We start from the raw sequence: 18,195 nt of genomic DNA, 5'->3' as shown, positions 1-18,195 counted from the left end.
TACATAGGTATAAAACAGTGAAGTTACTTTGACAAAATACCAAGCAAAATGCACTACGGTTGTGCTACAAGTTTTAACGAGATGGAAGAAAAATGTATTGGAACAAAAAGAAAAAGGAAAACTAACAAACAAACAAACAAACTTCAAGTAGAAAACAAGAAGAGAAATACTTGTAAAGTAAAGACAGAAACGAAGAGGAAAAGGAATAACTCAACTTCTATTTCGCGTCTACGTAAATGGTAAAAATAGTCACGATAATAAAAACATAAGATAGCTACCCGCAATCCTCTCGCATCGATATTTCTTCGTATTCCTCTTCATCTCCCTACTCACTTCATTAAACTAACAAGTTGTAAGTTGAATTGTACGCGAACTATATTATAAGAGTTGAAATTTCACATTGATCGAAAAACAAGAAGAAATAAAAACGAAAACTTGTTCGCATCGCTCGTCGAGACGTCTCTGTCACTCGTACTCGAGTTTTTTTCACATCGCATGATGTGAAATTTTCTAGCAAGAAAAATTATCTCAGGTTAGGTACGATTCTTGATATAGATAATGCATTTAATGGTTTTTTTTTTATTTTTTTTTTTTCTAAAGAAAAAAGGATAATTTCATACCTATGTACACAACATCTCGACGTGATCGTCATTTGAACGTTCTTCAACCCTCGCTTTCTATCAACTTTCTATACACTATAGCTATACATGAACTATATATATAATGTATGTATCGCGTCTGCAAGATCATTTAATTTATTTCGCAATTATTTCTGCCCATAAATACCCATATTAGGCTGTTTACTTCCGAGATAAGGACAATTTAGGAGCTCTCCCCGCACCCTGTATTATACCACCACTACTACGCTCCTGTAGGGAAGAGAAATACGGTAATGTTCGAAATCCTCTTAGCCTTTCGTTATACGTATAGCCATACATATATACGTATATATGTATGCGCACGTATAAAATTTATATACTTAGGGACATGTGTATACATGTCACGGTTGCTTCCGTTATCTCACTCACGCACCACCCCCGTATATTCCTTTCATTTCATTCTGCGCCCCTCCCCAGTTTGTATTATACGTTTGTCTCTTTACGATCGATATAGATTTTCTCCGCTTTATTCTACGATGTAAGTTATAATTCCACGTATGCATTTGTAGATGAAATTTACACGCAGTAACAACTTTACGGTTGAAGAAACAGAAGATAAGCGCGACAAGGCGAGAAATTTTAACGGGAGAAAATTCCCTTTCTATAATTTTCGATTTTGAGAGATTCTTCCTCATCTTACTTTAATTCTGGTCTTTTTTCTGCCGATTAAACAATTGAAAAATGAATTTCTATAAAATGGTAGCACTGAACTTCGCTCATCACAAAACCATCCGCGTGTGTTTTCGAAGTTCTTTTTTCGCGCTCGATACTTTTTCTGGCCGTTTACTATATGAATGCGAAAATTAGTCTCGAAAATTACGTTATTATCAACGCATTTTGAATAACTCTCTGCTCTGATTTTTCATTGTTGTGTGTCCTGCTGCTTCCCAAGTCGGCAATGTATTTGTATATATGTATATCCTTCGTTAGCGAGTATTATGTACACGACCGTACCTACCGGGAGTTATTCACATCATACATAAATTATTGTTCGTATAGGTATTACGTACATAGGTCGCATAGTGAATTTCTATGAGTGATAAACGACTATGTGTCACTTCAACTTACAACGATAATAATCTATGCAATGATTTATTAACAATTATTTATCAATGCGCTATACGTATGTGTATTGTGTAAAATGTTATTATATATTTATTCACATTGATATTGCAGCATGTCAAATGATTGTAAAGAATGAGAAAATAAAATAAAAATAGAATTTCTTGTACATACCTAACCTATTCAGTATTAACGCGATTGTTTTTCGGAGAAAAAAATTTGAAATACCTAAATACCCAATTCATCTTTTATTTATGTGTAAATATTCGTATATATTTCTGCACTAAGAATACGTAATCTGAAATGGAATATATATTCACAAAGGGGAGTATATGGTAATATTATGTATGTAGGATACTTATGTTCCGGTAATATACATACATATAGGAATGGAGTTTGAGGAAAAGAAATAAGGCTTCGATCGATGTGATACCCCCGCCCATTCATTTCACCTTTGGGAAAAATGAGGAATTGAAAAGAGGTTCGTTCCCCATCAAATGAAAAATTCCTGACGCTGTTAAATCAAATTTGAAAAAACTTTCATTCCGTTGGAGAGGAATTCTTCCCTCTTTTACTTTGAAAAATCTGCAGAATTGCAACGAGTCTCTATGTATATTACGAAGTGGCGACGGACAAATTATAACCTTTGAAGATTTCCAAAAGAATATTATATGCGAGATTATAATTATAGGAGAATTTTAATTTTAAAATATCCACTGATTGTGAGTCTTATTAGATTCATGTATATATATAATAATGATTCGAGACTACGTTATAAATTGCTTGAAACGAATTACATGTTATGTATTCACATTACATACTGCTAACGATATAAACTTTCGAATCTTTATTTTTTTCGACGATTCATTCGATTATTTTTTTTCTTCGTTATTCGCTATCCATCTTATTTTTCTTTACTTCTAATCCATTGATTCATCGATGATACCTAATGTGGATCAACAGCGAATTGTTTAATTAATTTCGATCTAATTTTCTTCATGTAAATTAATGCCTTTTCGTTCTCTCTCACGAAAATTGTTACAGACATTCCACACCCCTAGTTTTGGAGACGAGGATTTTGACATACCGGCCATTCATCCTCACCCTCATCAACAACATCAGCAACAACACCACCAACAGCACGATCCGATGCATGGCTACCAACCACAGGTCAGTGATAATAAATTTTTCACGGACCAAAGAAATTTCAAATTCATTTGAAAATAAAAGTATAGTAAAATTAAAATAGAACCAAACCATGAAATTACTGATATACGTTTGCGGCTCGGAGGAATTGAGGGAGGGGGGGGTAAAAAAATCTTGTAGCGGAGATACTAAAAATATATATAACTATAACGTGTCGGAATACGAGATCCGGATGAGGGTTCAGAAGTGGTTCAAAAATAGGACGAATAATCATCACCCGATTCTAAGGCCTATACAACGGCCACCTTCAGAGATCAATGTCACTTTGAAGACGAGAAATATCAACGTAAGGGAGGCGCGCGGATGAATCGTGAATTAAATAATGTAGTTTTTACTTTTCAATGTTGATGGGATGGAACTCTCTTCGTTTTTTTTTTTTTTGGTTTGTCTTTTCTTTTTAAATATACATAAATAATCTGAAAGCCCGCGGTCTTCGGATTGTACTTTGTTCCCTCTTTTGCTGCTTCGTAAGATAAATAAGGTCGAAATTACATATATATATATATGTGTAAGTATATGTATAATTTGCAAGTTGAGAACATTTTTACAAAGTCATAGTGTAATGGGGTATATAAATCTACAGTTATTCTTTTCAAGCCGGAGATTTGATCTTGTACACGATGATGGTGAGTGTATAATATACGTGGGACACGTGTTTCTTCACGATACTTACTTTCCTACATCCGCAGGAAACGGTATAAGGGGGATATGGAGATGGGGATGGGGCAGGGTACGCCGGCAAGGGGGAGAGGGGGGAGGGGGGAGGGGCAGGGCATTCCGATTGTATGGTACCTATTAAAGTAAGTTATGAGACACATCCACCTTACCGCCCTCATTAATTAACGCGTATAGTCACGTCGTTTCATTTCGTTTCGTTTCGTGTTCGTGTCGCGTCGAGCTGCCGTTGCTGTTTCTCTCGCTGCAACACATTCATTCGCCTCCTCTTTCGTTTTACTTCGCGTGACTCATTCTTTTCTCATTGCTATATTATGCACATATCCGTATCTATATCACGAAGAAACTTGTTGTTGTTATTATTATTGTTTATTAGCATCTATCATCATCATTATCATCGTCTTTACGATATACAGGGTCATCCGACAGCTGATCATTTTTTTTATTCATTTATTCGTTCTTAAGGGAAAAAGGAACACCTCGTTATGATACATATTCTATGTGTAGATCAAGTTGTTCGTCGGAGATGATAAGATGGAAGGGAAAAGAAGTACGTTGAATAATTTTGACGAATGAAAATTTTCATTTTGTTACAGATGATGCAGGGTGGTGGTATGCAACAGTCTCCCGATGGAATGAATCTCGATCCCGGTGGTTACCAACAACCACTTTATTTACAACAGGAACACGCCATGCAGCCAATAAATGTCAGGTGTGTTTTGCTGCGGTGCATAAATTATATAGAGTTTTTCTAAAATTCGTATCTATTGTATCGTGCATAATATAGGTACGTACATTCATAATATAGACAATCTTGATTTTTAAAGAAAAAGACTAAAGATCACACAAGTAACGATACAGGCTAAACATACATTCACGAATTGTGTTCCAACTGTTTTATGGATATGAATAAATACGAATATGTATAACCGAGTCTAATGTACACATACTACGTGCAACTCATAAATTATACGTTGGATGAGTTCTGAAATCGACGAGAATTACATTCCACGTGTAGAGATTGAAAAAAGAGAAAAAAGAAAAAAAAAACATGAAGATAGAATATAAAATAAATAAAAGATGAAAAATAGTAAGTAGGTTACCTAGTTTATTCTTACACTCGTATCTTCGTTATGATTTGAAATTGTATATAATGTGGTACGTATCGTAAATACGTGTAAGATACATACCCGTAATATTTATTGCTCGTACTATAGTATACCTACTTATAACCTTTAATTTTGGGTGCGGCGATCATATAACTTCGTATCCGTGTGATGTATTGAAAAGAAATGTAGGTATATAATAAAGAAAAGAAGAAAAGGAAAAAAATAGTCGAGGTCAGATTGAAAAGTTAATACACGCGTACGCGTGTAGTATGCATATAATATTACATACTTAATATTATCATTTATACGAGTTGTGTAAAAAAAATCAGATCTGGCCCTTACATTGTATAACTTTTCTCACAAGGACGTTGGAAACATGAAATTTTTAAAAAGTGTGAGAAAAAAAAGAGTCGAGTGAAAAAAATAAGAAACACCACACCTGCACCGTGTTCCGATCGCCGTGACATATGTATTTATCATAAAAATTCCGGTTGTTTATTTCATAATAATAATGATAATAACATAGCATAAATACCTAGTAATTTTTAACTACCGTTATGCAGTCAACTGCTTTCACCGCATAGAATGGAATTCTTCATTCAATTGATGTCAGATAATGTTGTATTTATTTCCTTTTTTTCTCATGCTTGATGATTTACGGTCTAAAATATTTCCAGAGATTATGTGATTGAAAAATTGAAGGAAATGAAATAATTCTTGAAACTTATTGTTTGTATACACATTTTTATACAATTGTTTTCACGCATAACTACTAATATGATACTTTTATTAGCGACTGATTGTATATCAATTATGGATTTTATTTCTTCTTCGTTATTTCCTTAACGGGTTTAAAATTTTAAAGCAGGGACTGCGGTTTTAGTGCAAACCATGCAACACCTTGTACAAAGTGTTGTTACGGTACAGGTGAAAATTTTACGATCAATATACATATAGATACAATACATACAGATGTGTACATGGCATAGGAGGCAAAGAGAGACTGTAAATTTAACGCCGTTAAAATAACCTGAGTATTTTCAACTTATATACAGTCTGTTCATATCTGCTTGAAGTCTGTTGAGATAAATCCCTTTGCCACGAATGGGCCAACAGAGAACATAAAATACCATTTACCGAAGGTATATAACTACTTGCATCTTTTATGTAGTACGCTACATCATCCTTATATCCTACGGGAAGACTCGCGTTTCATTGCTGACGTCGTAATTTTCGTTACTCTTTACTGCAGATATAGCTCCTTTGTCCTTGAAAATTATTTCCGTAATGCTTCATTTTTGTATTTTTATTTTCATCTCTTTCTCTCTACTGCTATTATTTTCGGGTCAATCACATTTTTGTCGGTTGATAAATATTCGTTACATATGCTCGAATTCCTAGTTGCAACATAAATTTTTGAATCAATTCAATTCATTACATAATCCTTTTCGATACACATTTCGAATGGTGAGCAACTGACGTATATCTATTTGTAACATACTATATACTATATATATGCATGTACATATATACCCACACACACATATATATATACAGAAAAGAGAGGTGAAATTTACTGGCAGGTAAATTTGATTTTGGACCGGCTTCGTAAAAGAAGGGAATGGGAAAAAGGGGGAAGAGGGAGAAGAACGTTCAGTTGAATATACCGGGATCCAGGGGAGGAAAGGGGGGGGGGGGGGGAGCTGATGTAGAATAGGCTGTAAATCCTTCGACGCTGACGCAGCGGCGGCCATATCTCAAAAGTTATCCAATTTGTGTTAAAATAGCATCGAGCCAGTGGCTGCTGCTACTCGCCCATCCCCTTTTTCTCTTTCCTCTTTTCATCCTGTAACCCATACACATCACATCTCGTTTTCATTTTCCTTCTCGGCTTATTCGTCGCAAAAAAATCACGTTATTTTACCTGAAAATTTTATGTTTAAATTTGACCAAAATTTGCAGAGATAACGCCGATTTTTTCGCTCTCTTCCAGCTCCTTTCATTGTTCAGATAATAAATCAGTCTTAGCGTGTGATGAATGGACAGAAGAAAAAAATTATTTAACAGATCGAACTTAATTACATGCGATGAAAACAACCCTTATACGTTCTTCAATAATAAAATTAAATTAGACCGTCTATGTATTTTTTAGTTGCGTAGAATTTTAATTTTAACGAGCAAGTATAAACGCCTCTTCGACCCTTTCATAAAATCCTTATACAGGGACCAACCAACCTTTCGATCAAAGCTTCGCACATAATACGCCATTCCCTATTCAGGATTGTATACAAATGTACACATATCTGTGCGTATATTTCATAGCTGTTTTTGCAATCTTTATGAGGTGTACTTGTATTCTTCAATTAACGTGTCTTTCATCCCACGTTTTCGTTGTTTATACCTAATTAGCATATTTAAACAGCCGTTCGACGCCATATTAGAAATTTTTGTTACCTATAGGTACATACCTGTTATGCGAGGGAAACTTATTTCATGGAATTATACCAAGCTTGAATAACGAACACCTGCACCTATTCGTACTAAAGATCGTTGATGTTGATTTTTGTTTAATTTTTGTTTTTCATTTGTTTATTTTCAGTTCGGCTTACAGTAGTCCTCAAGGTTCGTATTCGACGATGTCTTCACCCGGACAACAGCACGGTAGTCAGCAAATTTTGCTACTCCAACAACATCCACATCAACAGCAACAGCAGCAACAACAACAACAACAACAACAACACTCTCAGCAACAACATCAACAGGTGCAACAAATGCAACAGCATATGCAGTACATGCATCCTCAACAACAACAGCAGTTGCAACAACAGCAACAACAACCTATGCAGTATCGTAGTCCTACGGGGGGAAGTCCGCCGGCCTTGCAACCAAATGGAATACCAGAAAATGTCAACACCACCACCAGTGAGGATAGCGACGACAGCACTCCACATTCAGCCGTGGTGCGTTAACAACAATTTTTACCACCATGTTTTGTTTCAGAGCTGTTATTTCTTTGAGCTTTGAAAGTTGCTCTTCTTTTTCTTCTTCCACCGTTATCTAGTGACTCTGAATAATTGGTTAGTTTTGGATTCTGATTCTTCAAAGGAGGGTCGGCTTTTTTCCTCTCTGTTAGGCTTCGATTGTTTCAATCGCATCGTGAAGATCGCTCAGGTTTGGTTCGGCTTCTTCGACTAGATGCTGCTGTGATGCGCGTTCATCGTTATAATTCGGCTGACCATCGGATCGGAATGAGCAGCGCGTATAATATATCGAGTACGTTTCCTAGAAATCAGGCAGAGATGCCCATTTCACGGTTATTTATCTGCGGATATATTCTTCTTCTTTTTCTTCCCTTCCTCCGAAAGTTTTCTCTCTTGTTTTTTACAACCGTTTACCTGTTTCCGAAGTTTTTTCAACCCGCCGTTCAATTTAAAGTTACTGCCACAGAAGAGGAAAAGACTGTATGACAAAAAAGAGATTTGTTTCTTCAAAATACGCGAAACCTTAATTATCATTTTCTATATGATCCAAACAAATTTAGATTCTCAACAGCTCGAAAGACCAGTACTGTAAATTTGGTACATGAAGCTCATAGTCTTCGATTTGAAACCGACGATTTCTGCATATAGATTTCAGGAGGAATAAAAGAATGATGAAATTGTGCGATGGTATCGATTCCTTGTCTAGTCTTTCTTTACATTATTAAGTTTAACTTTTCATTACAATTCCTATTAATTTTTTTCTTTCCTTCTTTATTTTAATTCTACTTTTGATATCCTTTTTCTCGCCTCTTCGTTTATGTCGCGACAGATTTTGTCATCTCATCTCATATGCGTACTTACATTCAATGAGTTTTTTCTATACGGCGAGATCGCTTGAAATCTTAATCTTTTTACAGCTGTTTATAAGTTACTAGCTGACAATGAGTCGGCCACGCGTTACTGTGGCTCAGTTTATAATACATTATTACAATTTTCAAAGGGATATCTAATTTTTCGCAAAATATATCTCGGGCTAATAGAAGAACTTTTTTTGATGAAATATTTGGTATAGTGGCGAATCTTCGCAAACATATATTTTCACCGATTAGTGTAAATCCTGTTGAAGTATGAAAATCTCGTTGAACTTACTGATTGAAGAAATATTTCTCCTTCTTTTTATTTTTCTCTTCCTTCGTTTCATTTTCGAAAGTTTCTTCATTCCAAGAATTGCTAGTTGAATATCTGTGAAAGAAAAAGAAAGGGGATTGAGCGTATGCAGGTCTGAGCATTCGCGAGATGGCGAATGACGTTTTCTTTCCTTTCTTTCGTTTGCCTCAATGTACACGTATCATTCGCCATTTTAAAAATACACAATATTCGTCGAGCAGCTCGGACTCTCGTGTATTATTTACTGCATCAATTGTTTAGTGACGATTTACACAGAAGTCGCATGCGTTCCCCTTTTTCTTTGTATCTTTTGTGATGTCAAACAATACGTTCGTGAAAAGTTGTAAATAAGTTTGATAAAAAACTTATTATATAAAATGTTGAAGTGAACAGATCGTAAAGGGTTAAATATTTCATCATTCATTTGAAAACACGTATTGTAAGCATTGCCTTCCTGTAATCAGTTTAGGTATGCTGCAACTCAAGACCTAAATTCTAAAAGTTTTGAAAGAAAATTTTGATCTTGTTTGATTAACCAGTGCTCTATGTACACACATACACGTTTACGACAGTTGATATTAGAGAGAAAAAAATTTTCACTACAAATATCTATCAAGATAACATTAGGAAATATATTACGGCAAACGAAATATGAATAATATCCATCATTCCATTATCACAACGTTTATACCGTTATATAAACGTATAATATTATCGGTATATTTTCGAGGGATGGCGATGATATTATTTTTTTTCTTTTTTCAACGTATTAATTAATAACTGAATACTTGGAAAAATTTTTATTGAACATTCTCGCGGTTTTATTAATGTTGTGCAATAATATCTCAACCTTCTGTTATGTTTTTTATGTTATTTCAGGTGCGGTAGTTGCAACATCGCATGTATATGTATACACAATCTGCTCTCTTTAGAATCTTTTTATAAATTCTTCAACAAGAACTTTCGTACACAATAGTAGTTTCGCTGTATTACTGTATGCCACTCATTATTTTACTATGCAAATAATGTACCACTACTCATCTCTTAACAATTCTTTCTCATTGTATCGTTATAACGTTCTCCGTTCTTCTTTTTTTTTTATATTATTTCGTGTGTCACATTTGTCACTTCCCGTTCTCCTATATATATTTTTAATGAATGGAAACTAGAATATATAATTCGCTGACCTTCTTTCAAGGCTATAGTTTCTTGTTTTTATCTAATCACTCATTTTGTGTTATTTTTTTTATACGGATACTCCGCTGATTTTTCGCACAGTATCAAATTTCCATCACTCCATGACAACTGTCTGTCGTTCACTTATTTTTATTTCATATTTACTTTTAAAAATCTCTTTTTTATGCATATCCATATATTTGAGGTTCTACGGATGAATTGTTAATGTTTTTTTGTTTCAATCTTTTTTTCATCATATTCGCAAAATTCATAAAATCAGTCCCTCTGTATGATGTATAGTGCGTATACCTAATATGTATAATTTTTGATCGATGTATTTCCGGGGTAGATAATCATCACACGATTCCGCAAGCGTTTGATACATACATGTTGTGTGATATAGTGATGAATATTACAAAGACCTTGAAACTGTGGTTGGTAGTTCGAGCCAAGGTTAACCATTTCCGCTATTTGTCAGAATTGAATACCGCTATGATTATGTACTACATACGTATATACATACAATGCTATTTATGTTTTACGAATCGTGCTGAAAAATATTCCATGCGAAAATTGTCCAAACGGATTCAATGTTCTTTTTTCATTAACAGTGTTTAGAGGGATAAAAAACATACGAAAAAAATTTAATCTTTATGTTTAAATTTTTCATTCGTTTCTACCGATGTTTCTCTTCTCGCACTTCATTTATTTAATACGCTTCTTAATTAGCTCGGATAGAATGCAAGGCGCAATGATAAATATTCCCTGGATATTGTAAGACTCCTGATAATTTATATTTTATACAGCATGCATATTTTGTGTACCGAAAAGTTGTCTCTACATTATAAATATGTAAAATATGTATATGTATCCATATATATGCATGAAGCGATTATTACCAGTTACAATAGATTCCATTCAAAGTTTAATTTTCTCGTCTTGTACATGAATTCAGTTGCGTGTGTGTTAATAGTATAATACATACATTGTTACGAAGAGAAAAGCTTTATTCTGCAAAGGTTTACATTACATGATGACATATGTACCTATATATTTGTATTTATAGGTATATATAAATATGAATGTATAGGCAGATATTTGTAATACGTGTGAGCGAGAAAGAGACTGACGAATAGCGCGAGGCAAAGTCGTGGAATATTAGCTTGCGTGATTTATTGAGACCGATATTTTAGCGTCAGTTAAGTTTATAGAGATACCGGCGTTACAACCGAGTTGAAATTATTGCCTGATTTTTATCTTCATTATTGCGCATCTTTCTTTATTGTATTTTCTGTACTTATGTATAATTTTATCATAGATATCTCAATGTCTTGCACACTTTGTTGATAGCTAGTCTCATATAAGATGAAGTGAAGTGTTTTTTATTTGACGGCATTACCATACATTTGATGAAGAAATATTACTCGCTTTTCATTTTTCTTTCTCTGTTTTTTTGTTTTCCAGATGGCTGCCATAAAGCAATCATCACCGGAAAGGACCGACGCTGTTACCAAAACCCAAAAGAAACCTAAGGGGCAGAAAAAGAAGAAGAAGAAGAAGAGTGATCCGAATGAACCACAAAAGTAAGTTGGAGAATTTCTTAGATTCGGAACATTCTTTGAGTATATATTCTAACCTCAACTAAAATGGGAATATTACAGGGGATTAGATTAGATTAGGTAGTTAACGTTAGATCAGCGATACGGTTGTTAAAGGCAACGGAATTATTATAGTCGCGTTATAACGTATACGGAACATTGTGTTGTTTTTGTTATCCACTAATAAATCTTGCCTTATATAACCCTTCAGACATTATTCCAGCCTCCGTTGTTCTCGCCTGAAAACAATGCAAACCCTTGTTCAACGAACGTTCAACCAACTAATTGTTATACATTCACATTCACGGCACAAATCTGCTGGCTGTTATATACTGATTTTGATCGTTATTATGTACATCACATCTTTTGAAGGTAACATAACTAGGGGAGAAAACGAACCCCTAATCGATCAGCAAAATGGTTTTCTGTGTTCGTTCTCCCCTGGTAATTAATTGGGTTTCTTTCGCCAGAACATTTTCGGGATTTTATTTTCAATCGTGATTACCGTACGTGGTTTTAATACCGAAAAGTAACGGAAGGAGAGATCGCATTTGACAGTGGTAATTTTACTTTCAGGCCGGTTTCTGCTTACGCTCTATTTTTCCGAGATACTCAAGCGGCTATCAAAGGACAAAATCCTAGCGCAAGTTTTGGCGATGTTTCGAAAATTGTCGCATCAATGTGGGACGCCCTCGATACCGAGCACAAAGACGTGAGTATATCCATTTGATTCATGTTACAAATTGAAAAAAGAAAATGAGAAATATCAACGACAATGCGAAGGAATGATGAAGAAAATCCTTGATAATTTTCTTCTGGTTTTCACTGGAGTTAGGTTTTGTGTTCATTGAACGTAAAGTTTTTCCTAGACGATCGTTACAGAAACTTGAGTCCATAACTATCTCGCGTTAATTATTTTCCTTAATGTCCTTTAAACACGCGATCGTTTTATGGAATGTTTCCTGATAATTAGACCCACCTTATCTTAATACGTATAGATATGTATTTGTACTCATACCTATACTCGTACCATAATATTCAAGTTAGCTAGTTTATAATTGGCTGTAAAAATGAAACGAATAAATGAGAAAAATAAATTTTAAGGCGATAATAATAATGAATAATAAATAATCGGATATCTGCAAACGGAAATAATTATCAAACCAGATATTTGAAAACTAGCGAATTTATGTATCCTAAAGACCTATGTCGCGTGAAATAGTGATAATTTAAGAAATTATTGTGTGTGTAATATTATTCAATTCGTGTTAAAACAAATGTTGGTGTGCATGCATAACGAATAACGTGCACGAAATTTGGCATCTGCAGTTAACTAATTTACATAATCACCTGATTATCATTACGTGACGATTTATTGCAAACAGAATCGAAAATCCGACGATCCGTATCTCCCTCGAATCTGCAAACTATGGTAATATATTGCTCAAAGCTTATCGGACCTTTGCAGATGAACACGGCGAATTATCAGACCTCCGATCTCAATGAATACTGGCGAAATGGGTTGGGTAAAATGATTGATTTCTCATGGAGAGAAAGTTATGTGAAAATGTATCCATATGGAATGGATTTACTCAAAATGCAGTAGAAGCCAGTCGCACCAACGAATCGAATAATATTGTATTCATGTAAAATCTTCAATTGCAAAAATCGATTGCGATTAATTATTCCATCGATCAATGGCGGGATGAATTCAGAAGGATGCATAAGATGGACGGAAGGAATGAGCACTAAGCTAAGATTGCAGAAAGGCTTTTTATTCAATAATCAGACTGCACATACAGATGTCCGAGTTGGGCAACGTACACGAGCCAACTACCTTCACTCTCTGCTCCCCACCCCCCGCTGTCAGTTCACTTGCCATTTGACTTGCTTGTTATGTCGTATCATTAAACTTCATGGTGACCAATAAGGAATCGACAACAATCGCGATGATGCATTTTACGTTCACATTCCCCGAAATCCCTAAACGGTTTCAATCTGTATACCTACCTACTGTGACATGTACGATCGCTCTCTTGATCCAGCTGACATTCGAGTTCTTTTTTTATCCATTTTTTTCTTCTGCTGTGGAACTGATACCGTAGCAGCAGCTAAATGTATACGATTTCCGAAATTAATTCTGCATATACTCCCTACCATTCTATGGAATTACCTGATGTATTGTTAGACCGGTAAAATATGAGGTCTCATATATCACGCGTTCCGATCGTACTTACAAAAGGGAGTGAATTTAAATAATAATGAAAAAAAAGACATATCCATTCTTTCTATCCCCTCGAACGTCACGGAATTAAATACTGCGGGATAAATCTAGAAGCGGAGTCGGGGTAGACGTGTTATCGAGCATCTCCCATTATTTATAACGTTATTTATGATGCAAGATTTTGAATAAAATTCACCGTACAAATAACACAAGAGCCTTTTTTACGTCTAAACTCGATGAAACTCAGTGATCGGTTGGCTGAGATTAGATACGACGATTGCTCTCGTTAATGATACCATTTTTGCTTGACAGATGAACTGATTTTTACTATTTTTCAAGAGATGGCTAATAAGTTGTTCATACAAACTTTCATCAGCTGGTTGACGTTGATGAATTATCACTGGGATTATCTAGTTCTATTTGACGTTCAACTATTCGTCCGTGTTTCGTTTTGCCTGAAGTACAAGATGTTCATCGCTCAAATTTACATCGCATTGCTCTTCAACAACTTAAACGAAATAAAAATAGTTGGGTCTACACTATCGCACCTCGGGTTCAACAATCTCGAGTAACACCATTAGCTGATCGCAAAGTACTTCTTTCTTTGGCTTCTACTATATTGTTGGACGTCAATTGATCTGGGAATTCACTTTACATCGATCGAGAGGATTCTTGTCGGTCTCGCAAATTCTGATTTTTCCTTTGCTATTCTTACGAAGTGTAACTTATCGTCCAACAAAGCTGAATAATGTTTAACGAACTTTTTTCTCTTCATGTTTCTCCAACATTGCATATAACATAAGAGAACTATTTTAATTCATTCAACTATTGTGTATATTCAAAATCATGCATACAGAAATATTAAAAATGAAAGCGTCTAGGCGTTGTTCCAGCTGGATTGAATATGTTAAGCGTTCTAGGAACTTTATTACAATTTTTTTTTCAAATTCAACTTCTTTCTTTTTCCAATTGGGTAATATTCCGAATCAATTTTCGCCCCTTCGTATACAACCATGAATACAGGCCTTGAGCCTGGTATGATGTTTGATGTGTGGTAAGTCAGTTGTAAGCGACGAGTCTTCGAACGAAACGCCTTTCTAATCCTTACGATCGATAGTAAACTTGAGGCAGCTCAATTCGATTTTTTAGAAAACTCATACATTTCCTTTACTCGTCGGATTGTTTGATCTGTTCTCAATGATATTTAATGCATAGACGTTCAATATACCGATAACACGTTTTAACGAGTCCAGAGAATGAATTTTTTTCAAATACGAGCCCTCAGTTCATTTCCTGTTTACTTTATAATATGTGCTGTTTACTTATATCCATTATTTTACTATCATATTCTAGGTGTACAAGAAGAAGACTGAAGCAGCGAAAAAAGAATATTTGAAAGCCCTTGCTGCGTACAGGGCATCTTTAGTCAGCAAAGGCGCAGGCGAAGGAACTCAAGAACAGCCTCAACAACCTGCCCCTGTTCAGTACGGAGGTTATGGAGGTTATGGGGGTAACGGAGGTCCTAGCAATGTTTCCTATCAAGGGTACAGTCCACAACCTCCTTCACCACAACAACAACATCAGCAGCAGCAACAGCAGCAACAACAACAGCAACAACAGCAGCAGCAACAGCAACAACAACAACAGCAACAACAACAACAGCAACAACAACAACAACAACAGCAACAGCAGCAGCAACAGCAGCAGCAAATGCAAGCCATTAAAAAATCACCTCACCACCTAGCCGCTATGGGAAATCCTCAGCAACAGCAACAGGTAAACTTTACTTAAGAATTTCCAAGTATGGGTAACTTTACCTTCAAAGAAGAATAGAGAAAATTTGTCATAGTGAAATATTTGTTCTATTCACAGTTGATTGATCGAATATTATGTGTACGTATCCCCTTTTCCTCTGAAGTTTGTTTGTCAAATGTTTCTGTCTTCTTATTTTCACTCTGTAACATTTATTTCACACAGCTATCGACCTCTGAACCGTTTTGTGTATCCACGCTCAGCTAGAATTTACTTATCATGAAAATTATTACTCTTAAGTATCGCGTCGCGATGCGGTTTTCTCTTCCGTATTTGACCCCGCGCTTTGTCAACAGCTGAACAGTAAAATTTCTTTTTTTTCCCTTTCTACCTCTTCATTTTTATTTCTCGTCTTTCTATTATTTCTTATTCTTATTATCCTTCACTCCTGAGAACGACGACGTCTACGACGAAGAGTAGTAACCGGTTATGCGGCTCTATATTTAAACGTAAATTGGTGTGTTCAGCCTTTGTACGCAGGTATAAAGGTATACATATAACCAGAGATGCTCTGCACCTCGTTTCAAGGAAGCAAAATCTTACCCCAGAAAACTTTCATTTATAACATAAGACTAGAGCAGTTGCTGAATTACTGCAACATTTCTCACCTGGCTTTTTTTCTTCTTTTCAATCATTTTATAGCAGTTCTAAATATTTCCTCTGGGATATTCTGTTGCTGTGCTCCTCAGTCATTTCTTTCTTCTGTTTTAACGATAAGCCGTTGGGTTATAAAGCTCTCAAAGTTCGTGCATAATCAACTCAACAATATTATAACAATACGCTCCGCATTCATATCCCGTAGCACAGCTTGAATACCCAACATTTGATATTAAATATCACGTCATTATTTTTAAGGCATTGATGGGTACCCCTATGAGTCACATCCAACAACAACAGCAACATATGCAACAAGTTCCACAGCAGCAGCAGTATATGCAGCAGGTTAGTAAATTTGGGATTCATTATTACCAATTTTGAATGGTTTGATATTCTTGATATTCGAATCCCGTGTACGGGAAAATGAGTAAGAAAAAAGTGATATATACATAATAGGGTGTTTGAAAAACAAGAAATTTTTTTTTTTTTTTCTTGATGGTGTCGAAAAGTTGAAAGTAGATTTCAAAACAAGAATTTTGAGCCCCATTAGAGCCCTTAATATTGATGTTAAGGTTTGCCTCAATCCATTTGTAGTTTTCCCATTTTATTAACACAGGAAATTTTTTTTTTCATTTTTCCTTGTTTCCATTTTCATTTTCCAACATCCCAATTAGAGGTTTTATAGGAAATTTCACGCTCTAAAAAAAACGTCTGAAGGTCAAGGTTCCTCCGATCAACGTTTAAAAGATATCTATATAAATACGATACGATATAAATATAAAGTATGATTTTTTTTCGCAATTTTATTGGAAAATATTTGAAATTTTTGCTTGATGTTACTTTTGATCGCAGATATCTTTTGAACGGTTGATCGGAGGAACCTTGACCTTCAGATGTTTTTTGTAGAGTGTGAAATTTCCTATAAAACCTCTTATTGGGATGTTGGAAAATGAAAATGGAAACAAGGAAAAATGAAAAAAAAAATTTCCTGTGTTAATCAAATGGGAAAACTACAAATGGATTGAGGCAAACCTTAACATCAATATTAAGGGCTCTAATGGGGGTCAAAATTCTTGTTTTTAAATGTACTTTCAACTTTTCGACACCATCGAGAGAAAATTTTTTTTTTTTTTATTAAACACCCTAATACATATGTATATATGGATATCTACACAACAAATACAGTATACATATACATATATATATATATATATATATATATATATATATATATATATATATATATATATATATATATATATATATATATATATATATATATATATATATATATATATATATATATTACACATATAGTTACATATGTAAAAAAGGCGTAAAAGATGACTCCGCTGTTAGCAGGTGTCTCAGCATATAAAACAAATTTCCCGCATTATATTTACAGCTTCACTTTTATGCGCGTGTTGAAGACTCATGGTATTATAACAACGGCACGCATTAAAAACTCTGTCTGCATCAGGGTGAAATAAGTATGAATATTGTTGTACATATAATGAATGTAGAAAATTACGAGAGAAATAATAATAAAGATGATAAATTTGAAACAAAAACGACGAGGAAAAATTTTATACATGATAGTTGCGGCATATAATGCAGGTATGGCATGCTGCTGCAAGAGAGAGAAAAAAAAAAGAAAAGAGGAAAGAGTGAAGATTTTTTTTGTTTTTTCATTTTTTTTTTTTTAATGCAGTGGTTGTATTAATGGCGATTGGCGAGATTGCCTCAAATTACCGAGCAATTTTCAGTACCGTAACATTAGTCAAAATAACCACTAATTATATCTTCATGTTGAAACTGCCCCGGGTTCCTACCATCGAGGAGGGAGAAGAGGGGGATTGGAGGCCACTTTAATCTAGTATTCTGTTTTTTGTGAACGACTCCAGTAGAGTAGCCTAACCCAAAAATAAC

At 34.8% G+C, this 18,195-nt stretch overlaps 1 protein-coding gene across 5 annotated transcripts in view; it reads left to right on the top strand.

Moving 5' to 3' along the window:
* Positions 1 to 18,195, top strand: part of LOC105690951 (TOX high mobility group box family member 3-like) — a 117,678-nt gene that overhangs the window by 96,397 nt on the left and 3,086 nt on the right. For 4 of the 5 annotated variants that reach the window (XM_025746915.2, XM_048653228.1, XM_048653240.1 and 1 more), the window contains 7 exons: positions 2,766 to 2,891; positions 4,199 to 4,314; positions 7,311 to 7,671; positions 11,500 to 11,618; positions 12,210 to 12,345; positions 15,211 to 15,633; positions 16,525 to 16,611. In XM_025746915.2, the coding sequence (XP_025602700.2) occupies positions 2,766 to 2,891; positions 4,199 to 4,314; positions 7,311 to 7,671; positions 11,500 to 11,618; positions 12,210 to 12,345; positions 15,211 to 15,633; positions 16,525 to 16,611 (1,368 nt within the window). Of the gene's footprint in view, positions 1 to 2,765; positions 2,892 to 4,198; positions 4,315 to 7,310; positions 7,672 to 11,499; positions 11,619 to 12,209; positions 12,346 to 15,210; positions 15,634 to 16,524; positions 16,612 to 17,671; positions 17,838 to 18,195 lie in introns of those variants that run through there. The other variant, XM_048653249.1, reaches the window with a different exon arrangement.

Source organism: Athalia rosae, chromosome 1 (genome assembly GCF_917208135.1).
Source record: "Athalia rosae chromosome 1, iyAthRosa1.1, whole genome shotgun sequence".
In the NCBI taxonomy this organism is placed as follows: Eukaryota; Metazoa; Arthropoda; class Insecta; order Hymenoptera; family Athaliidae; genus Athalia; species Athalia rosae.
The sequence above is the reverse complement of the archived record's forward strand: the minus strand, read 5'-3'. Positions and strand labels throughout refer to the sequence as shown.